Source organism: Myxocyprinus asiaticus, chromosome 5 (assembly GCF_019703515.2).
Source record: "Myxocyprinus asiaticus isolate MX2 ecotype Aquarium Trade chromosome 5, UBuf_Myxa_2, whole genome shotgun sequence".
Taxonomy (NCBI): domain Eukaryota; kingdom Metazoa; phylum Chordata; class Actinopteri; order Cypriniformes; family Catostomidae; genus Myxocyprinus; species Myxocyprinus asiaticus.
The window spans coordinates 23,788,553-23,813,193 of NC_059348.1; the positions used below are offsets into that span (position 1 = coordinate 23,788,553).

A 24,641-nucleotide genomic window follows, 5' to 3' on the forward strand; every position below is an offset into this window, starting at 1 on the left:
GTAATTAGCCACATGGCACTTACGGCTCAGGTGAATGTATCAAAAATGGGCCCAGAACTGAGTCACTATGAGGAAAGATGGTAGCACACAGGTTGTGTACATCTGAGACTGAGTGCACTAATCTTGCAACTGCCATTGAGATGAGTGGGAATGCTAATGGATAGCTTTCTCCAAGTATGATACAGTAAACATTGCTTTGTACCATTGTTTTTCCATATACACTTGCAGATCCAATATTCGGCCAGCGAACGCCACCTTTAACTCTCATCAGTTTAGGATGCACACTTTTGAGAGGGCCACCACCTGCAGCTCCTGTCATATGCTTCTCAGGTGAGCTGCAATCTCACTTCTATGAGATATATTGATTGCATCTTCAAAAGGTACTTGGGGACTTAAAGGGATAGTTCACCCAAAAATAAAAATTCTCTCATCATTTACTCACCCTCATGCCATCCCAATTGTGTATGATTTTCTTTCTTCAGCAGAACACAAACAAAGATTTTAAGAAAAATATCTCAACTCTGTAGGTCCATACAATGGAAGTGGATTGTGATCAGCACTTTAAAGCTCCAAAAAGCACAGACAGTCATAGTAAAAGTAATCCATATGACTCCAGTGGTTAAATTAATGTCTTCTAATGTCTTCTGGATGAGAAACATCAATATTTAAGTTCTTTTCACTCTAATTATTTACTTCCAGTCGCTCTGAGATATTCTTCTAAAAGTCTTCTGCTGAAGAAAGAAAGTCATACACATCTGGGATAGCATGAGGGTGAGTAAATGATGAGAGAATTTTCATTTTTTTCATTTTTGTGTGAATTATTTCTTGAAACCACACTTTAAAAATGTTTGAATGTCATTGCATTAGAATTTTTTTTTTGGATTTTGAACAAAAGATTGCACATTTCAGAAAAAAGTTTGTTAGATTTATATATATATATATATAGGAACTTTAAAAATGCCCTTGTGTGTCTAGCACCAACACTGGCTCTGTACAAATTAATCCAATATTAACCACTCAGGTAATCAATGCTGTTTAATTACCATGATTCAGTCATGTTTGCTGCATTTGTGTCGCTATGTTAACCTATGTGACCTATTCTCTCCCTTCTGCTCTTCAGGGGCATTTGTGTCTCTATGTTAACCTATGTGACCTATTATGTCCCTCCTGCTCTTCAGGGGAATTTTCAACCAAGGCTACCTGTGTTCTAAATGTGGGATAGGGGCTCATAAGGGCTGTCTTGGAAGACTAGGAGTCTGTGGAGGAGCAGGTACAGAAGCCTCTGTATTATCCTGCTTGACATTCAGTTTTTTTTTTCATGTGTGGTTCATGGGTTTTCAGACATGCCACATATATTTCAGTAAATGCAGTGATGTAGCCATTCTGCTATAGTATGAAGGTAACATAGAGCAGTGCTTGAAGTGCAGGTACTTTTCCGTGTTAGTATTAAATTAGATTTTTTTTTAATTTTTAGTTTTTTTGGTAAATGATACTTGGAGACCACTTTTGTTCACAACATATGTTTATTGCAGTGTTGTTAAACTCACCGCTGAGTTTTATGAAGAGAGCGATCAGATGTTTAGACTGTGACACAATTTTATCAAAATCCGTCGGAGGGTCACATAAATTGTTGGGCCACATCAAATCATCCACTGTATTACATTAAATAAAGAAATCACATCGTACCAGGAGACTCTGAGAAGTGGTGGTACGCAAGAAAAACTGCCGGTACTCTGTTGACTAAATTAGAGAAGTGCAGGTACTGTGAACCGGTGAGCAACTACCAACATCAAACACTGACGTACCCACTTCAAGCACTAACATAGAGCTCACTGAGTATGTCATTTACATAGCGTGGGTTTCTAGACATACAGTAAGGCAACTAACTCAACTGGGCTTCATTGACTGGAGAGCTGGAATATTCCTAACAATGGCCTAGAATTGGAATTTTTACATGCACATATGATATTTTTTGCTATTTAATTTTCTTTTGCTCTCTCATCATGATGTCAGGTTCTGCTGTTCAAAAGCAACAGGTAAGATAGAGAACAAACATGTGCATCAAAATCTGAATCTAAACAGTTTCTAATTTTTTTTTTCTTTCTTGTTTTACCAGTAAAAATATCACATCCCTAAAACAAGATGCAAGATGCATGAGAACCGCTGCCAGGGGCGGGGGAGACCCTTCCGTCCACCGAAAATGCGGCGGGGCGTTCCGTCCGCCAGGGGCCGGAGGACTGCCTCTGATCTGCCCTGGGGAGGCGCGGCTGTCGTCCACCAGGGGGTGGAGGAGTGGCCGAGGACCAGGCTATGGCGTATCGGAGAACTGGCAAGTGAAATTTTTATTTCAGTAGTTCGTATGTTAATGTAATCTTGTATTGAAGCAGTAAACATATTTGGCTTGCTGTCCGTATACTGGAGGGCTTGGATCTCGAGAGTTGACTCGACTCCTGATTCTATTTGGTAAATTGACTTGGCGGATGCTTCTGAATTGTTCTTCCCCCCAAAATCTGTATAGAGGGAGTGCTTTACGCGTTTGTTTGAAGGTGCGTTCTCAAAAGCCTTCGAGCGAGAGACCATCACTTGTCATAGAAGTGGACGAGCTCACGGTATGCGAACAGGGAAGGTGAAAATGAGAGTTGGCTCGCGCTGCGTTCGAAAGGGAGGACTTACACTGCGATTAGAACAGGAGACTGTTCTATGGAGAGAGAGAGAGCTCACGCCATTCGAACGGGTAAGCCCAGCAAGCAGTTGAATGGGGAAAATAAGAGGGAATGTTGGCTCGGACTGTGTTCGAAAGGGAGGGCTCACGCTGCGATTCAAATGGGAGCCTGCTCTATAGAGAGAGAGAGAGCTCACGGCATACGAATGGGTAAGCCCATCAAGTAGTCGAATGGGGAGAATGGGAACGAGAGTTGGCTCACACAGCGTTCAAAAGGGAGGGCTCACACTGCGATTCGAATGGGAGACTGCTCCATAGAGAGAGAGAGCTCACGGCATTCGAACGAGTAAGCCCAGCAAGCAATCGAACGGGGAAGGTGCGAATGAGAGTTGGCTCACGCTGCATTCGAAAGGGAGGGCTCACATTGCGATTCAAATGGGAGGCTACTCCATAGAGAGAGAGAGATAGAGAGCTCACGGCATTCGAACGAGTAAGCCCAGCAAGCAATCGAACGGGGAAGGTGCGAATGAGAGTTGGCTCACGCTGCATTCGAAAGGGAGGGCTCACATTGCGATTCAAATGGGAGGCTGCTCCATAGAGAGAGAGAGAGAGAGAGAGCTCATGGCATTCGAACGGGTAAGCCCAGCAAGCAATCGAACAGGGCTTGTTTGCAAAGGTAGCCTCAATCAATATACTACACATAGATAGGGAAATATGGTGCTTTGAGAAGAGGAGGTGGTGACTGCTATCTCCTGTAATGCTAGCTGCAGCTGCTGAGAAGCGAAGACAAAAGGCTTTGGCGGAAGCATGGTAAAATGCTTCTGCGGCTGTAGAGTAAAGTGGGCCTCCTGCGGGAGCAGAGTTAAGGCAGTGCTGTGGCAGTGGAGTAGAGGAGATGGAATAGTAAAAAAAGAGGAGGAGGGTGCTCCTGCGGGAGCGGAGTTTAAACTACTGCTGCGGCAGTAGAGTAAAGTGTGCCTCCTGTGAGAGCAGAGTTAAGGTGGTGCTGTGGCAGTGGAGTAGAAGTGATGGAATAGTAAAAGGGTGGGGTGGGGGGTGCTCCTGCGGGAGCGGAGTCTAAACCACTGCTGCGGCAGTAGAGTAAAGTGGACTGCTGCGGCAGTGGATTGAGTATTTGGGGGCATAGTGAAGGAGCTCCTGTGGGAGCGCTGCTGTGTTTCCATTGCTGTAGATGAACTTCTATGAAAGTATGGAACTTAGACATTGAAAGTGCCTGTGGAGAAAATATTAACAACCGTTTACTCACATTTGGTATGGATGGGGCACTGTTGCTGTGGTATCAAATAGGGCACAAAAGACTTCATTATCAACACCTGTAAGGGAAGCAAAGGTTAGTTTGTACTTACCTGTAGGGGGAGCAAATGGTTAGTTAGGAATATATAAATTTATGACCTTTATATACGTCTGTAAGGGAAGCAAAAGGTTAGTTATGGAAAACGTGTCAATTACATTTATATGCAGCTTTGAGGGAAGCGAATGGTTAGTTAAGAATACAACTTTATTACATTTGTCATGGCAGGGCACTGCTGTGTCAGTATCAAAATGCGAAAGGGGTGATGCTGTGGTATAATCGAGAGTATGCGGGCAATGCTGCGGCAGTATCGAGTGTAGGCGGGTGCTGCAGCACATTATCTGGTGGGGCACTATGGCTGCAATATCAATAGGGCACACATGGTTTATCACATTTAGGCATACCTTATTGTGTGTCTGGCTCATTTTGACCATGAGCAAAGGAAATGCCAATGCCAAGGTTAACGGGAAAAGCTAAAAGGCTCTTAAGATTACTGCACCACCACTTCACTTGAACAGGAGAGCTCATACTGTGTTTTGGACGGGAGAGCCCACGGAATGAATGACATGAAATCTCACTCGGCATTCGAATGGGAGAGCCCACCCTGAGATTCGAATGGGAGAGCCTGTATTGTGGTCAAACGGGAGGGCCCACACTGCGATTCGAACGGGAGAGCCTGCGACCAATGCGCTGAGGCTCACACTGCATTCGATGGGAAAGCCTGCATAGAGTTCGAACGGAAGGGCCCACACTGCATGTCACCTATAGTACAATATACTTGCATAGGAAATGCATCGCATAGCAATAGGTGTGAATTATCTAGGAATGCATTGTGTTGCAGCTCTGCACTGCATACGGAAATGCAGGAGAAATGTGCTGGGAAATACAGTACGTCTTAATGTGAAAAACAGCATAAAATGATCTGAGAAATAAGAGCTTTGGCTCTGTACTGCATACAGATATGCATGGACTTGCAATCATCATTGAAGGATTCACTTGAGGCCATTCGCTCCTTAGGAGTATAACTGTCACCTGTAGTACAATATACATCTTGCATAGGAAATGCATCACATAGCAATAGGTGTGAATTATCTAGGAATGCATTGAGTTCCAGTTCTGCACTGCATACAGAAATGCAGGAGAAATGTGCTGGGAAATATAGTCTTAATAAACAATGTGAAAAACAGCATAAAATGATCTGAGAAATAAGAGCTTTGGCTCTGTACTGCATGCAGATATGCAGGAGAAATGGACTTGCAATCATTACTGAAGGATACAATTGTGGTCATTCGCTCCTTAGGAGTATGACTGCCCCCTGCTCGTGGGCTGTGATTTGTCAGATTAAAATTAACATGCTCCTCCGGAACCTCTGTTAATTAACTCCATTTATTGCTGGCTCATGCTGGGCTGTCGTGGCTCTTTTTTTCTGTGGTTTATGGTGGCACTAAAACCTCATCTTCCTCCTGGTGTTGCTCCAATATGGCCAACTGGCCTCAAACAGCTCGGCAGGAAATAGACATAGGGTGGCCAGACGTCCTGTTTTTCCCAGGACAGTCCTGTATTCAAGCACTTTTTCTAGTGTCCCGACTTATTCTGAAAAAATGGTGTTTTGTCCTGTATTTCCCCTCTCCTAAAATGTCTTTATCACCTGTGCGGCTTTCTCAGCCACGTAAGTATTCTTATGAAAGGTAGCCAAGGATAAGGCTTGTAAAACGAGTAAAATCACACTGTGTTATTTGAAGTACATGATTGGATTAAACTATCCAATCACAATCCCCTATCAATAGACGTCCAGCTAGTGAACTGATTGAAGAGTCGGTTTGAAAGAGCACACAGATGAAATTGCGGCTGGAAAAATGTCAAGGAAGCATGCATCTACATTTAATGAGGGTCTTCAAAAAGAGTTTACATTTCTAAAAAAGGAGTCAATGACAGAGCCTAGTAAAGTGAGGTGTGAGATTTGTGGAGCTCACTTTTCAATCGCCCATTGAGGCCGCACCGACTTCGTGCAGCATGTTCATTCAAAAAAGCATGTGGATGCTGCTAAAAGTGAGTGTGCCACACCAAGTGTTAGCGATTTCTTTGTGAAGCAAAGTTCCGAATCTGACAAGGTGCATGCAAGTGAAGGACTTTTTGCTTATCATTCTGTTGTGCATGACCATGGCTTTGCACATTCATAACCTGAGAAAAGTCTTGCAGGCCAGGCTGGAGGAATCATTCATACCCTCTGACATTAAAAAGCAGTTGGATGCCCTGGTTGAAGCTGGTGACATGTGAGCGGATAATTTCTTTTGTGCAATGAGAATCTTTTATTCAGCATTGGTGGATTACCTCCAAAATGGGAGCCGCTCATTGGAGAACACAGAAAAACTTGAGTGGGCCCTACTGAGAGACATCCCAGAGCGGAAAGACATTCAGAGCAGCCTCGAACCCTTCTCCAGAATCCCTGCTCTCAGTTTGATTGACGAAACCACACTCTTTGATGAGTGGGCTTGGGCAAAAAACATTGTCACTCATCACATCACTGAGTGAAACATGAACAAGACTGCCATGTCTGAGAGATGGACAGACGTTTTTCGTGAGCTGGAGAGCAAGACCATCAACTTCGGAGTCTTTCCAAGGTCGTGGAGTTTGTTTTATGCCTGCCTGGGACATCTGCATTTGTGGAGTGTGTGCATTAATGAACACAGCATGGACACCGAATAAATCTCGACTCAGTGTAACAGTCATGAAGGCAATGCTTTTCATACGTCTTAATTTTGGACTGGACTGCTCTGCATTTTACGATAAACTCTTGAAAGGCAAGCGCACACTGAGAAAAATTGCTGCCAGCAAAAAGTACAAGGTGACAACAGTTACAGATGCAGATGCAACCTCTACTTCGCATTGATCGGCGCCTAGGTAAGGATACCTTAATTTCATTATTGCTGGGAGGGGGCTGTCCCATTTTCCACAAGCAGGAATCTGGTCACCCTAAATCAGGCTTCCTCAATAGGCGGCCCGCGAGAGAAAAATGTTTGGCCCGCGCTTTCAAATAGTGTTGTCAAGGTAACATCAGTGTAAGCACGTCTCTGTCACGAAAATTCAAAGGCAGCATCATGACAGCATTAATCTAACAGTGAAAACATGGCGAGTGTGAAGAAAAGAAAAGTGGACACGGAAAATAGACAATTCAAATGTGAATGGACTGAACAATTTCGTTTAAAGCTGACACTTTTTGAACGCGATCTTCGAGGGAGAAAGCTACACTTTCCGCATTGCAACAGCATTGCGAGAAACACCAGATGCGAGAGGACCCACTAATGCGTGACTTCGTGATGAGACTGGAAGAGAATTTCAAGGAGCGATTTGAGAGCTTTAACCTGTCAAGTGAACTACTTCTCTTCCTAAGACAGCCATTTTCAGTCCCAGCAGGTGGGCAATGGACTGCTGAGGCCAAACGGCTGGTTTCATCCTTAGATGAAGCATCTTTGCAGTTGGAGATTTTGGAAATGTCAAAGTCTGATTTGCTCAGAGAGCAACACAAGCAGGCTAGTGTTAGCAACTTTTGGACAAAAGTGGTTTCTCAAGCTAAATTCAAGAACAGCAGAATCACTGCAATGTTCCTACTTTCAATGTTCCCCTCCACTTACATCTGTGAGTCATCGTTTTCTATAATGGACATCATCAAGAACCAGGATAGAAATAGACTGTCCAGTGTGCATCTTGATCAGTGTCTCAGGATTGCTACAACAGAATATATAGCCCCAACATCAGAGGTATTGCTTCAGCCTGTCGCTGTCACTTCTCTCATTGAATGGTGAGTACATGTCAGTTAATACTGTTACAGTTTGATCCCCATAAAATCTAAGTAAGAACAATAAAAATATTAATGCTGAAAGGTCTAATAATTTAATCTTCAATTAGGGAAATTGAAGAGAAGAGATCCAGTCTGGAGATGAGCAGGAGCAGTTGACTCGTGTGGCAGACATGGAGATCCAGATTTTTTGTTTGTTCATTTGTTTTTAATATTCAACAGGCAAAGTTCTTTAGTTTTCTGTATCTGAATACAAAAATGTTCATAATTGTTTGAATAAAAGACTACTGAGAAATGTAAAAAAAAAAAAAAAAAAATTAGAATATGTATATTGTGACTTTTACATTTACATTACATTTATGCATTTGGCAGATGATTTTATCCAAAGCGACTTACAGTGCACTTATTACAGGAACAATCCCCCTGGAGCAACCTGGAGTTAAGTGCCTTGCTCAAGGACACAATGGTGATGGCTGTGGGGATTGAACCAGCAATGTGATTTGCTGATTACCAGTTATGTGCTTTAGCCCACTACGCCACCACACCACTTTTAACACAACAACAACAACAACAACAACAACAACAACAACAACAACAACAACAACAACAACAACAACAACAACAACAACAACAATAATAATAATAAAAGCAGAGCAAACATTGTGGTCAAAACATTGTGGTCGGTGGGCCTTGGCTTTGTATTGTTGGCAGAATTTGGCCCTTGGTGAAAACTAATTGAGGAACCCAGCCCTAAATAGACATTTAGTGAGATTTCCCATGCTTTATGCTGGGCTATTTCTGCCTGATAGCACACACTGAGGTAAAAAAATAAATAAAAAAATTGTACTGCTCAAAAATGGATGCAAAGAGATCCACTAAGCCAACAGACTGCGACAGGCATTGGCTAGACAAGCGTGTCAGCTACGGTCCTTTACGCACCAGGCAGGTCACAGAGGGGAATGAGAAGCGCTACTGTTGAATGATAATGCACATTGAATAATAATGCACATCACTGGCTTATTTTATCTTGTGTGAAATGACACTTAACTGTTAATAAGGCTACTAAATCTTCAGGGTCCCATGACACCAAAGAATGGAATTACAGAGTGCTGAGCATCCATCTCCCATGTTACTGGAAGACAATTATCTCTGTCCCATTTCCAGAACAGTGCAATCGATCACTGTAATTTCATTTGATCCTTTAGGCTGCCAACTGTTTACTCTAATGGTGTAATAAGTTTAATCTTTATCATACGCTTATCTGTAGCGTAACAAATATATAGGGCTTTCAAAAGCTACGGTGAAACATTTATTATGCCAAATAAATCATGAATGCAGTTCAAGATTGGGGTTCCAATCTAATTTGTGGTCGAGGTGCATTTTTCTGAAATTCATTTCATACTTGTTAAAGATGATCTTAAAGGGAGCAAGGAAAGGCAGAGAATGTTTGCATGATCACTCTCTTCAGTATAGGTGTTTCAGAAGAGGCCTATTCAAACTCATTACGCCTGCAGTCAAACCTTCAGCCAGACTCGTAATCAATCACAGGCTGCTAAATTTTGGTATCTGGTTCCAGCGCGTTCACAGTGTATTATGATCTCCCAGCTGTTGTTTCATACAGAGTTAGCGGGAATTGTCTGTTTTTATCCAAAAGTATCCAGGTAATTGTGGCTGAAGCCATGCAAGAAATTAGCCTATTTTCAAACTGGCATTTGGCCTGAGATTTCTCCATACAATGTAGTGCACAAAAACATAATACAAAACTCAGATCTAATGTAATTCATAAATCCAAATATGCTCAGAGCAGCAATATCAAACAATGGCTTATTTTCAACGAGGGTCATGATTCACATGGTTCTGTTATGGAAGCTTTATGATTATTCATCGTTAGATGATGCTTTTATTCTGATGCGTAATGGAGTTTAACCATGGGCAAGGTCTGAACATTAATTAACTGTGTCTTTATATGAGTTTCACTGCTTGTGATGAGCTAATTGTCTTAGATTTATTAAAGGAAAAGGGAGGGGAGCATTGCTCCAAGGCAAATATAATGGAATTATCAACCATGTGTCCTGGCAGGGCAAAATCCTGATGACGCAAGAGACTGGCTTCTTTCCAAGTGATGCAGTCAAGCCCTGCCCATGTGTAAGTGTGTATTTGGATGTTTACATGATCATTTTAATGCTGCTGATTGAGTTATAGCTATAGGCCTATAATGTATATTTATAGCTGCTATAGGTATCTTATGATTATTAAAAGACAAAGTTCCTTGTGTACGCTCTCTCTCTCTCTCTCTCTCTCTCTCTCTCTATATATATATATATACACTAAATTGCCAAAAGTATTCGCTCACCCATCCAAATAATTGAATTCAGGTGTTCCAATCACTTCCATGGCCACAGGTGTATAAAATGAAGCACCTAGGCATGCAGACTGCTTCTACAAACATTTGTGAAAGAATGGGCCGCTCTCAGGAGCTCAGTGAATTCCAGCGTGGTACTGTGATAGGATGCCACCTGTGCAACAAGTCCAGTCGTGAAATTTCCTCGCTACTAAATATTCCACAGTCAACTGTCAGTGGTATTATAACAAAGTGGAAGCGATTGGGAATGACAGCAACTCAGCCACGAAGTGGTAGGCCACGTAAAATGACAGAGCGGGGTCAGCGGATGCTGAGGCGCATAGTGCGCAGAGGTCGCCAACTTTCTGCAGAGTCAATCGCTACAGACCTCCAAAGTTCATGTGGCCTTCAGATTAGCTCAAGAACAGTGCGTAGAGAGCTTCATGGAATGGGTTTCCATGGCCGAGCAGCTGCATCCAAGCCATACATCACCAAGTGCAATGCAAAGCGTCGGATGCAGTGGTGTAAAGCACGCCGCCACTGGACTCTAGAGCAGTGGAGACGCGTTCTCTGGAGTGACGAATCACGCTTCTCCATCTGGCTATCTGATGGACGAGTCTGGGTTTGGCGGTTGCCAGGAGAATGGTACTTGTCTGACTGCATTGTGCCGACTGTGAAATTTGGTGGAGGGGGGATTATGGTGTGGGGTTGTTTTTCAGGGGCTGGGCTTGGCCCCTTAGTTCCAGTGAAAGGAACTCTGAATGCTTCAGCATACCAAGAGATTTTGGACAATTCCATGCTCCCAACTTTGTGGGAACAGTTTGGGGATGGCCCCTTCCTGTTCCAACATGACTGCGCACCAGTGCACAAAGCAAGGTCCATAAAGACATGGATGAGCGAGTTTGGTGTGGAAGAACTTGACTGGCCTGCACAGAGTCCTGACCTCAACCCGATAGAGCACCTTTGGGATGAATTAGAGCGAAGACTGCGAGCCAGGCCTTCTCGTCCAACATCAGTGTCTGACCTCACAAATGCGCTTCTGGAAGAATGGTCAAAAATTCCCATAAACACACTCCTAAACCTTGTGGAAAGCCTTCCCAGAATAGTTGAAGCTGTTATAGCTACAAAGGGTGGGCCGACGTCATATTAAACCCTATGGATTAAGAATGGGATGTCACTTAAGTTCATATGCGTCTAAAGGCAGGTGAGCGAATACTTTTGGCAATATAGTGTATCAGCCGCGGCCCATGCATTTTAAGTCTAGGCCTTCAGTGCGATTCATGCCATTAAGAAAACACAGTTTCACAATGAATAAGACACCGTATGCCTATCATACATTATGTGGCAGTAAACTAATAATACCAATTGACATTTTAAAAACACATCCATGCACGAAAGCCAGAACCAAGGAGGTCTAATACCAAGAAAAAGCTCTCTAATAATATTTACGATTTTAATTTTGCTTGAAATAAATTTTGTTTCGTAAGATTACACGGTTACTTTTCAAAACTCGATCTGACACTGAATGCTCAAGCAGCCTAATTTACACTTAGAAAACTCCTGATGTTGCTATAACAATGCAAAAAGCACTTACCAATTTGCTTGAAGTGAAAATCAGTCCTCCTTTCCTGTTTAATTAATCAATCGCATGATCATGCAGAACATCTCAGGTTTTTAAATCCATAAAGATCTCTTTCTCAACTGCAACAACAGCAGTGACAGCTGACTCATCAGCAAGATCTCACGCTCTTCGCTTTCAAATTACGTAACATCGCTTAAAGCATGATTGCGTCACTCAGGGCCAGCTAGAAGGCCTGGACTGGGACATATCCTAAAGACCACACCCACCAAGAACAAATAAATCAATCTGATTGGCTGATGAATCTGACAATCTAACTTTAGATGCCCAGTCATTTGCACTGTTGAGGGATTCTGCAGAAATTCTGAAGGCTTAATGGGGTGGAGCTCAGTCTCACGCGCTGCTTCGGCTAACGAGCATGGCTTCGGGCATGCGATTTGTGAAACAGTTGTCACACTTTGCTTGTAAGCATCGAGGAATAAATTCTGATTGGATAAACTTTTTGTTTTTTGCTATTCGTTTGTAGATGAATTAGGTGTGGAAAGCGATTGAAAATACACAGGCATAAAGGTCAATTAGAATGAAAGGATGAAAAAATATTTATTTATTAGGCACGTTACGCCAGCAGAGAATACTTTGCTGGCCCTGAGAAATATATATATATATATATATATATATATATATACAGTATGTCTCTCAGTTTTAAATATCCAAACCTTTCTTTTGCAAATAGAATAGAATAGAAGTAGAACAAGGAGTCCTGCAACAGATGATATGGCCCCTACAGAGCCCGGATCTCAACATCATTGAGACAGAAGCAATAGAGACAGCCTAAATACATAGAACTGTAGCAAGTTCTCCAATAGGCTTGGAACAACCTGGACAAAACAACAATATGACATTTCTTATCCTCAGGTTCCCAGAACAGTCAACTATTCATCCCAGCCCTGGTAAGATTCAAAAACAGTCTATGTTTAAACACACCTATTCCACACCAATTGTATTCACATATCACATAAAAGGAACTGCATGAGTACATGTGCTGAAAGTTGTTGTTTTGGTTTTAAACACATGTGGGTTGGGTCATTGCGAGCAGGTTTGCTGGGCCCATGGAAAGGCATCACGCTGAGGCTGCGCTCATTGAGGGAAAGAACAGCACCTACCTGGTGAGATACAGGAGCCGTGAGAGCAGAGAGTACGCTATCAGTATCAAGTACGTCTAGCTATTAACTGTCTTCATGTGCGTGTGAGTGAGCGTTTGTTTATTGCACATACAATTGGTGTGATGGATGGTCGAAGAGGTCCTTGCATGACAAGAGCGTTCTTTTGCATGCAAAGCTTAGCTTACTTTATGCATTTCCCACCGTGGAACACAAAAGGAGATGTTTACCATAATGTTAGCCCCAGTCACCATTTATGTTTATTGCATCTTTCGTCCATACATTGAAAGTGAATGGTGACTGAGCCTAACATTTTGCCTAAAATCTCCTGCTGTCAAATGGGTCTGGAATAACATGAGGGTAAGTAAATAATTACAGAATTTTCATTTTTTGAAATGAAATTGAAATGTTTAGCAATTATACTGCCCTATAATGGCAAAAAGCAAAATTGAGCTATGACTGAAATCAGTTCTCTTACACTATGATCTGTCTTAGGGGTGTGCAGCGAAGCCATTATCTTTATTTGTATCTGTATCTGTTCATATGACAACATTTTCTGTATTTGTCTCTGTATTCGGATAGAACCGGGTGTGGGCGGGGTTTAAACCGGAAGTGCATCAAAACTAAATGAAATGCCCATTTTTAAATGTTACTCTTACATTTATAGTTTCTATTAATAAAATATGCCTTGTATATAACTTTTCATAATAATAGCCTAATAATAATAATTATTATTATTATTATACAATTATAATTTTTTTTTTTTGTATCTGTACCAGATGAAGCTGAATTTGTAGGCTACATTAACTCTGGAATATGTTGTTAACTTTGGTTTCTCCTGGTATTTCTGATATTAATATCTGCATGAAACAGAATTTTCATTTGTCTGTGCATGTATAACAACATTATTCTGAAAGCAGGAGGTGTCAAGCAAAATGTGATGTCAAGCACACATTTTGCAGTGAATAATAAATTGATAGAAATTAAAATAAAATCAAAATAGCCTACAAACAGGTGAAAGTCCCGTAAATCTATCAGGAATTTTTACGATAAGACATACAATTAGTCAGAGGTGGGTAGTAATGCGCTACATTTATTCCGTTTCATTTACTTGAGTAACATTTTGAAAACTACATTTTTAATGAATTTTTTTTACTTCTTTACAATGGGTAGTGTTCCTGTCGTTACATTACTGGGTTTAATTTTAATTAATGTGTAATTTATTGAGAGATTATTGAATGGGACTTTTACCAGAGCGGAAGTTCACAGCTGCGCGTGCTGCTGTCACAGACTGTCACTCAGTCACTGCTGCAGCATCAAACTCTTCAAAGTGAAACACTTTCTTCGCTCCGCACAGTGAAAAAAAGAATAGTTCCCTGTCTGTCACTCACTCGATGTTGTGTCGATGTAGTGACACTTGGGGTTCGACCTTGAGAGCCCCAATCACCTTTTCTTAAAATAGAAAAGGCCAATGAGAATTGGTGAGTGGAATTTGCATGCCACTCTCCGCCCCAGAAATACGGGTACAAAAGGAGATGGCGTGCACCACTCATTCAGATTTTTTCTTCCGAGCCGAATGCTTGTGTTCGTCCTCTCACCTTTTGCTTGCGCTGCTGGATTTTACGGCACATATCAGTGGTCACCCTCGCATGGTCGAGTGTTGTGTTTCCCCTGGGCGCTTCGGCAGCTGAGTCCGTGGGTGCTAAAAGAGTATATTCAAAAGAGTATATTTCCTTCTAAAAGAGCTCACGCAAACGCTTGGTGTCTTTTTAAAGATGTCCTTCCGCGATTGCACTACTGGATGTGGCTGTTATCTCTCCCCTCCGGACAGCCATGAAATCTGCCTCGAGTGCTTGGAGCCCCAGCACGCCGAGGCAGCTTTCGTGGAAGGGACATGTTCTCATTGCGAGAACCTGCCCATCAGAATGTTGCGGTTGTGGCTCACTTCCTTATTTGTGAAGCAAGGAGCCACTGCGGCTGCTCCCCAACCTGGTCCACCCTGGGCTGATACTCAGCCGGCCGGGTCGGAAAGCACCACGGGCGATCTGGATGTGGACGTTTCCGCCGGCTCAGCCCCGCGGACCTCTCATCCCTCAGCATGCTCGTTCTATCCGGAAGAGCTGTCGAGCGATATAGACTTTCCACCTCAGGACGGATTGAATGTGTTGTTCGCGGCTCACGACGAGGATGAGCTTTCGGTCGCAGCATCGGAAGGTGAGCTTCTGCTATCGGAAGCGGACGAATCTTCTGAGCTCCTGCCCACGGGCGGTAGAGCACAGGATGAGGCAGACGCTGAGATGGCAGCCGTGCTTGCCCGGGAGCCTGCGAACATCAGGCTAAGTGGAACCCTCCACCCTGCCCTGAGCGTTCACGGCTGGATAATGGGCTTCTGGGCTCGGAACGCGACTCACAGCCGTGCCCCGCCCCGGTGCCTTTCTTCCCGGAAGTGCACGAGGTGCTAACGAAGTTGTGGAAGGCACCTTTTTCTGCCCGTACACGCTTCGTGGGCTAGTCCACCCTGACTACCCTCGACGGCAGAGCGGCTAAGGGATATGTCGAGCTCCCCCAGATAGAGCATGCTGTAGTGGTGCATTTATGCCTGCAGGGCGCAGCCACCTGGCGTGACCGACCAAGGCTCCCTTCCAAGGCCTGTAAGTTCACATTAATGATGAAGGCTTACAAGGCTGCGGGTCAAGCCGCTTCCGCCCTGCACACCATGGCCGTCCTGCAGGTCCACCAGGTTAAGGCGCTGAAAGATCTGCACGAGGGTAGAACCAGCCCACGGCTGATGCAGGGACTGCATACTGCGACCGACCTCACCTTACGGGCGACGAAAGTCACGGCACGCGCCCTGGGCCGGACGATGTCAACTCTTGTGGTCCAAGAGTGGCACCTGTGGCTCAACCTTGCGGAGATGCGTGACGCAGAGGAAGTCCGCTTTCTCGATGCGCCCATCTCCCAAGGGGGGCTTTTTGGCAACACCATTGAGGATTTCACCCATCAATTCTCAGCTACATGTTCCAGTTCGCCAGATGCCCGCCCAGGTTCAGTGGCATCCTCTCCACTATGGTGCTGGGCGAGGGTGCCTCCGTCCACCGGGCAGAGGTTGCCACCCTTCTGGCGAAGGGAGCAATAGAGCCCGTCCCTGTAGCTGAGTTGCGTGAGGGCTTTTACAACCCTTATTTTATCATACCCAAGAGAGGGGGAGGGTTGCGCCCAATCTTTGATCTGTGTGCCTTGAACAAAGCCTTACAGGATGTTAATGCAGAAGCGCATCCTGGCGTCAGTACGACATCAGGATTGGTTCACGGCCATCAACCTGAAGGACGCGTACATTGACGTATTGATCCTTCCTTGACACAAACCCTTTCTTCGGTTTGCCTTTGAGGGACAAGAATACCAGTACAAGGTCCTCCCCTTCGGTCTGTCCCTGTCCCCATGTGTCTTTACCAAGGTCGCAGAGGCTGCCCTGGCCCCGCTGAGGGAGAAGGGCATACGCATTTTCAATTATCTCGATGACTGGCTAATCCTAGCTCACTCGCAAGACCTATTGTGTGCACACAGGGACCTTGTGCATCAGCACCTCGACCGACTCGGGCTGCATGTCAACTGGCAGAAGAGTAAGCTCTCCCCTGTGCGGAGCATCTCTTTTCTCGGTATGGAGTTGGACTCAGTCACTCTCAAGGCACGTCTTTCGACTGAACGTGCTCAGTCTAATTAGAGTGCACTGTGGGTAATAATGAGTGAACAAAAGTAGGGAACGAGTGGCTCACTCAGAATTCAGACACTCCTACAAAATGGCAGACACCCAAAATAGTGCACTATATTTACATTTATGCATTTGGCAGACGCTTTTATCCAAAGCGACTTACAGTGCCCTGATTACAGGGACAATCCCCCTGGAGCAACCTGGATTTAAGTGCCTTGCTCAAGGACACAATGGTGGTGGCTGTGGGGATTGAACCAACAACCTTCCGCTTATCAGTTCAGTGCTTTAGTCCACTACACCACCACCACTCCTTCACTATATAGTGGATAGCGGTTTCAGACACAGCGAGTGTTCCGTGACCGGGGCTGGTGCCTTACGCACTAGGCTGAGTACTCTGCGTTTAGAGAGTGGCGGTACTGCTGTACAGAAATAATGATCTAAATTCTTTTGACACTGAAAACTGTAACTACACTGAAATAAGAATCCACACAGGACTTCAAAAGCTATGAAATAGCTAAAGTAGGTATTAATAAAACATGATCTTGTTTGGTTTATATTTCAGCATTATATATAATGTCTTTGTGGGACATTTTCACATTTTCACTGTAATAATTACTAGAAATGTTTCCAAACCTCTCTTCTTATTGACAAATTCATCCAGATCTGACAAAAGCCCTTAAAGGGATACTTCACCCAAAAATTACAATTCTCACTATTTACTCACCCTCATGCCACCCCAGATGTGTATGACTTTCTTTCTTCTGCTGAACTCAAATGAAAATATTTAGAAGAATTGCTCAGCTCTTTTGGTCCATACAATGCAAGTGAATGGATGGCAACATTTTAAAGCTAAACAAAATCACATAAATCAGCATAAAAGTAATCCATAAGATTCCAGTGGTTAAATCAATATCTTCAGAAGCGATGTGATAGGTGTGGATGAGAAACAAGACATTTCAAGAAGTGGAAAGTGTATGTGATGCATCTTAGTTAATGTTACACTTGATAAACTCCAGACATGCACAATTAACAGAGACCACAAACGGAGTCGAGACCGCGGCCATCCGATCTGAAATCACAACGTGCACATTTTCATTCATGAAGTTTACACTTCAGAAATATTGGCTGAACAGATTCATAATTTCTTTGTAATTTTGTGTATGTTTATTTAAAATGTCACTTTATCCTTGTCCCTCTTGGATAATCAGTTATACTAATATTTTGTATATTTTTCGGATTAATCTGTTATTCGTTTTGAAGTCATTATTCATGCCTTTCCGAGTAAGGTATTTGGCTTCGGGAACATCCCTAATCTGTCCTGTAACAGACGAGTTTGTCTCACAGTTTGTCTCACTGCAGAGCGGTCTCATATGCTTAGATTCAGAGAAAACTTGATGTAAAAACACTGTAACTACAAAATCCAAATCATTCAAGCCATTTTTCTCAGTTTCAGTGTTGGTGAGTTTGACCTTTGTATCATAGTAAATTGTATTGATATTTTTACCAGTGAAACTAAAACGTGTAAAGTAATTTAGGGAAATATACAGGAATTTAAATGTATGGATGGATAGAAAGTACAGCACCAAAGGTTATTTTCATGCCCAAAAAAAAAAAAAGAGTAGATTCAAGTGCAATAACAAACAATAAGCACAGCACTGTAAGAACATAGATGTAAATATTAAGAAGATGTTAGACGCAAGGTGAATACAGACAGTATCTCTCGTCAGCGACACCAAACGGTAAAACTTTATATTAATGTGTCCTTATTACACATATTACATATATTTACTATAGTAATAACAGTCATTTATGCGTAATTACAAGCAACTAACCCTAAACCATACCCTTACCCTAACCCTAAACCTATAGTAAGTACTTGTTGTTAATTAGTAATAATCAGTAATTACATATGAAATTTCACTTTAACAAAGACACATTAAAATAAAGTGTAACCCACCAAACTTTCAACTGGGGAAGCTGAAGCACGCGTCCTGCAAAACACTGTATCTAGCCATGGATGCGAACGGTACCGTCAGCTAATATTGGTTGGTATGGTGCTTTGCAACTCAGGTCCAATATTTCACTAACACCTACAGTGTGAATTTGGGGAGCTGAGGTGGAGGGAGATATTTGATAAGTGGGAAGAGGCAGCCTGTGGTACATTAACAGAAGACAGTTCCCACTGTCATGAAAAACCTGGAAATATCAGGGAATTTTAAAATTGTGATTTCCAGGCCTGGAAAATGTATTTATTTATTTATTTTTTTTTAATTATTTTTTTTTCTCAGTTCTAATATATTCCATTGCTCTTTTTGAGTGTAATCTCTATAAAAAAAATAAATTAAAAAAAATTCATCCTTATCCAGGAATCACCAACAACTGGAAAGTCATGAAATAGTAATAGAAATTAATTGGTCAAAATGAGTGGGAATTCTGCATGATTGCCATACTCATATATCATGGTATTTACATGGTACTTCATGGTACTTTAAAAAAAATGTATGGTATTACCATGGTACATGTCTAAAAACATGGTATTATCATGACATCATATCCAGAAATCTTCATAATACCATGGTACGATTTTTAAAGTGTTACAAGATTTGCAAACTTATTTCATAATTTTAAGTATTCGCATTCAGCACTTTTAATATTACTGTGTTTTTTTTCCAGGGTCTAGTGGAGTACTTCAAGCAGCACTCTCTAAAGGAGGGTTTTTACAGTCTGGACACTACTCTGCAGGTGCCCTATAAAGAGCTCACTGGTGGAGTCATGTACAGAGGTGCTGGTGAGCACTGTACACCCAGTTTAAATTCACTCTTACTGTAGTAGATCATTATTCTATTTGCTATATTAGACACTGCCTGTTTTAATGGAAGGAGTTGGCTTTCAGCATGTATTTTTTAGCTGCGTTGTGGAGACAGTGTATGCCTTCCGAAACCTCTCTGACTATATAGATTAATTTTAAACATTGAACACAAGATATGCTTGTATTCTGGTGTTAGCATATAGTTTGTGTGCACGTGTGTGTGTGTCTGCGTTGTTGTTTTCGAGTAGGGCTGTAAAGACTATTCAATAAAATCTATAAAAAATTATTTTGAAAATGATTGATTTGTAACAAGTGAAAATAATCCAATTTTGACCGCAATCATTTTAACAAAAAGCTTTAAAATGTACAATATTTAACTTCTAAAATAAAAACAGTAAATTTAATGAGATTATAACAAACATTTATAGGAAAAACTGCATTAATACATTAGCTACTATGTTCACAGGAGGGAACGTGTGTGTTCCCGCAGAAATTTCTGCCTCTTGGTAGTTAGATTGTGATTTTATTTTTCTTTATTTTCATTTATAATTAATTGATTTAAACAGTCCTGCTTCTTCAAAATGTGGACAAACATATGTTTTTTGTACACGTTTTTTTAAATGTAATGTTTATTTGTATAGTTAAAGTAGAATGTATTGCACAATGTCAACTTGGTGTCAACAAAGGTACTACACATTCATTTTGGCATTATTTTGACGTGGTTCATTTTATACACCGCAGCAGTTTCCTGGTGAAATAAACACTAGAGCCGCAACAACAACAATGGCTATGCTTACATGTACCCTCAAAATGTGGTTATAATGAGATTAAGGCAATACTATGAGTAAACAGTAGCTCATGTAAACAGAATACTGCGATTATTTTATTGCGATTGTGCTAATGATCAGAGTAATGATAACTGCAGTAAGATACGTGGAGTACTCCTATTTTAATCACTTTATACAGGCATGTAAATGCTTTAATCACATTTTAAAGCTCTGACCAAAGTGCTCCTGCACCAGTACTGCAGATGGATTATGTTAAGCACAGGTTTGTAAACACCGCAAAACCAAAGAAGCTGCACTATAACTTACTTTTCGGCTTCATAGGAAATGTCTCGGTTGTACGTAACCTTGGTTCCCCGAGGGGAACAAGACGCCGCGTATGAACGCTATGGGACACCGTCCAAGTGTCACATGGTCTGAAGCCTTTATACAATCATGCCAGTTTGGCTGATGGCACTTAAGTGATGCCCCCTAGGGAGCTACATTACAGGCTCCATAATGCCACTCGCTTTCGCTCCATCGAGTCACATTTTCTGCATAAGGCACGAGCCTATGCAGTTGTTAGAGAGTATGGCCAGCTACACAGCATCTCGTTCCCCTCAGGAAACCAAGGTTACGTACGTAACCGAAACATTCCCTATCGTGGAACTCGAGCTGCGTATGAACGCTATGGGAATGATATATATTCACGCCATGCAAACAGTAGCTGCAAATTGTCCAAGCCTGTGTGGCAAGTATATAGCGGCTCACAAGCAAGCTAAAGCTTCTGAATAAAAGGAATTATGAATTTACTCCTGTTCCAACAGAGAGAACCTGGGAAGCGGGAGTCAAACCCTCAACCAGATTATAAAATCTAACAAATGTATGTGGAGAGGACCACCCTTCCGCCATGCAAATGTCCTCTAAGGACGCATCTCTAGCCAAAGCCCATGAGGATGCCATGCTCCTTGTAGAATGGGCTCGAATACCCGAAGGCGAAGGTTAACTGTGCACTTTGTAAGCATTCAAAATTGCATCAATAAATGAATGAGACAGTCTTTGCTTGGACACTGAAACACTAGGGTATGATATTTGGCTAGTTTTCCTATTAATGTATTAAATTATTGTTATTATTGTTATTAGGCTATTATTATTATCAAATTAATATTACAAATAATTTGCCCTGCGGCAAACGCTTGAAGAAACTTTATTATATTATCAAGAACAGATGACAGAAAAGCTGTCTATGCACATGTATGACATGCTGTTTGTACGGAGGCGTGTAGTCTCGTGGAACATGTGCACGTAAAAGGTTCTCACTCTTTCTTTGTTTCTGTCTTCTGATTATTTATTTATTTTTTGTTGCAGGAACAGTATCGTTTGTGAGTGCTGCAAATGACCTCAGACATCTCAGCTCAGGAGGTGCTTTGAGTTCAGTTTGTTTTATTTCCACAGAGCAGTTCATTGTGAACACAACCCTGCAGCCTATACATCTGTGATTAAAACATAAAATAATACAAAAACACATTCACCTCGAACCATGATTTATAGTTCAGTAATTATTATCATCATTATAATTATTATTTTTACATTTATAATTGTTTTTATGTCTTCATTTTTGCAAGTTATTTTCTGCCTACATGTTTCGACGGATACTTGCCTGATGGTAAATGGAAAGGTGGTTACTTATATATATATATATATATATATATATCTTGAAGGAGGGAACAAAAAAAATGTATTCACACACATGATGTATTTTCCCAGACAACTAAATACCCGACCGGTAGAGAATGCACAGATGAAGTAGATTCTTTCCAGAGAGATGTTGCCCTTTACAACTGCTGTAAAGCCATCTTTCAAAAAGTTGAACAACACTCATTTTAATTGCACTTAATTTTTTCCAGTCTCATTTGAATTTTTAGTTAAAATAAATAAAAAATAAAGAGCAAAGTTTGAAATCAAGGTGCCATACTTTATTGTGTAGGCTAACCCTGCTTAACGAAAATAGCCCCATAGTACCACCTTGCGTCCAACCAGCGGTAAAACCAGTGCTTGTCAGTTTGAACATGAATAATTAATTACCGCATGGACCAGCCATGTAAACGATCATGTCTGTCCGTCACTGACTGCATGACTTTGCCACTTCCTGTGGAGTTTATTTTTCTGCGACCAACTGACCAATCAAAACTTGGTCGACCAAGACTCTTCTCATCGACTAACGTTTTGTCGACTATTAGGGGGCAGCCCTATGAAACACCTCTGTTGCGGCCACCAAAGCATACAAACAACTGCTCTGACTTACGCCACTGTCTAGTACAGTCAACACAAATGGGGGAGAAGAGAAAGCCTGAATATTAATGGTCTGCGAGCGAAATGAAGTCAAAATGACTTTGGGAAAATAACCCAAACGAGATCTTAACACAACCTTGGAACACCCTGGCACAAAATCCATACACATGGGATTGAACGACAGGGCATGCAAATCACTATCAGAAACACAAAATCTTATCAGTAACTGTTGTCAAGGGCTCGAATGGAGCACACGAGAGTGCCTCTTTAATAACAATAAATCCCATAACAGAATGTGGACGGGATGAATAGGTCTAAGCCTGCATACCCCGTGCATAAAGCGAGATACAAGAGAATGTCAACCAACAGAGACTCCATTGATAAGCCTGTGTTCAGCCGCTATAGTGGTAACATAGACTTTAAGCGTTGCTGGGGCAACTCCGGCCCTGAAACTGTCCTGCAAAAATTCCAGCACTGTACCGACAGGGCAGTGAACTGGATTTTCACTTCATGCTGTACACCAAGAAGCAAAAATACACCATCTAAACATATACAGCCTCCTTGTTGATGGAGCTCTAGCATTTAGAATTGTATCAACCACAATGGGGGATAAACCATCATTCAAAAGAGCGCCCCATTGAGGGGCCACACCTATAACTTCCCCAAGTGCGGCAGGGGCTTCCAAATGCTGCCCCGTGTCTGAGACAACATGTTTGTTCTGACTGGAATCTCCCAAGGCATCTTTTACGGGTGAGAGACAAGAGTCGAAACCATAATGTGAGGATGTAATGTCCATTCTCCAGGCATCAGACCCTGTCTGGACAGGAGATCTGGCCCCAAGTTCAACTGGCCTGGAACATGTACGGCTCGTAGAGATAGTACATTGTCCCGTGCCCACAGAAGAATGCAATGTGCCAGCCTTAGCACCCCTCCCTGGTGATTGATGTAGGACACCACCGTCCTGTTGTCCGACCGGATGAGGACATGACTGTCCTGAATCTCCGGAAGGAAAAACCTTAACACTTCTGCTAAATGATAATGTAAATGTAACGCCAGCAGCACCGTGAGCATCTCCAGCCAGTTTATGTGCCAATATTGCTGCTGGCCCGTCCAGAATCTATAGGCTAGATGACCTTTGTGTACAGTGCCCCAACCCGTGGAGGAGACGTCTAATGTTATCACCTTGTGGCGACATACCTGTCCCAACTGAACACCCGACATCAGAAGGCGGGTCCATTTCCATGGCAGGAGAGTTTGGTAGCACCCACGCGTCACTCTGAAGGGACAAAGCACATGTGTCAGTGGTTGAAGTCCCTTTGTGGAGTTCATCCAGCAATGAAAAGTTCTCACATGCAAAATGCCAGGGGAATGACAGCGGATGCCGTGATCATGAGTCCCAAAAGCCTGTGAAATGTTCTTGCAGGGAGAACATGTCCCACTCTGAATATCGCTTGACAATGGTGTAATGACTGAACGTGAGCTGGAGACAGGCATGCCTGCATCGCCTGCAAGTCCAGCTCCAAACCTAGAAACAGAGTCCTATATTGCTCAAATGGCTGAGAAATGACATCTTGATGTTGGGAAGCTAAAATCTCTGAGTGAGCTAACACCAACCAATCGTCGAGATGATTCAAAATGTGGATGCCTTGAAGCCTCAACAACCAACAACCAATCAAATACTGGTGGAGCCTGTCTGAAATGAATGGCATAACCATCCTCTATCGTTCGAAGTACCCAGTTCAAAACGCCCTGCAACTGCTGCCAAGCCGCTAGATGTGCAGAAAGAGGAATTAATGTATGGCTCTCACCTGTAGTGCGACATGTAACCACTAGATGGTGTGCTTGGCTTTCTTTTGGCAACTGCCCCACAACCAGCGGCACAGTGGAGGGGTGAATAATGAGTGTGTGAACATTGGGGGGAGTGTTTATTTGAGAAAACTGGTTTGCAACAACGGTCACAGAATTCGTTATGGGGGGACAACATGTGGTGCTTATGTTCACTGTTTGTTTTGTGTACACTTGTGCTTGATGAACATCAAATTCTGTTATGCATGTCTCAAGACCCTTGGCCATGGAGACAAAGGCTGAATTTGGGATGCATTTTTTTAATGTTCGCTCCCCAGTGCAAGCTGCAGGGGAAACTAACCATATTTTGGTGAACTCATCCCGATACTGTCCGAAGGGCAAACAGGAGGGAAACATATAAGTTTGTATGGT

At 42.4% G+C, this 24,641-nt stretch overlaps 2 protein-coding genes across 2 annotated transcripts in view; both read left to right on the top strand.

Moving 5' to 3' along the window:
- vav3b (vav 3 guanine nucleotide exchange factor b) overlaps positions 1 to 24,641 on the top strand; it is a gene marked incomplete at its 5' end in the record, with an annotated part of 83,075 nt that overhangs the window by 45,990 nt on the left and 12,444 nt on the right. Inside the window, 9 exon segments of the mRNA XM_051698360.1 lie at positions 229 to 330; positions 1,179 to 1,270; positions 6,515 to 6,669; positions 9,844 to 9,915; positions 12,606 to 12,640; positions 12,787 to 12,903; positions 19,118 to 19,136; positions 19,233 to 19,347; positions 21,501 to 21,607. Of these exon segments, the coding sequence (XP_051554320.1) occupies positions 229 to 330; positions 1,179 to 1,270; positions 6,515 to 6,669; positions 9,844 to 9,915; positions 12,606 to 12,640; positions 12,787 to 12,903; positions 19,118 to 19,136; positions 19,233 to 19,347; positions 21,501 to 21,607 (814 nt within the window).
- LOC127440397 (general transcription factor II-I repeat domain-containing protein 2-like) lies at positions 2,805 to 8,143 on the top strand. Its single transcript, XM_051696934.1, has 3 exons — positions 2,805 to 2,872; positions 5,762 to 7,773; positions 7,881 to 8,143. The coding sequence occupies exons 2-3, from the start codon at positions 7,259 to 7,261 to the stop codon at positions 7,927 to 7,929; spliced, it is 564 nt and encodes a 187-aa protein (XP_051552894.1). The 5' UTR covers positions 2,805 to 2,872; positions 5,762 to 7,258; the 3' UTR covers positions 7,930 to 8,143.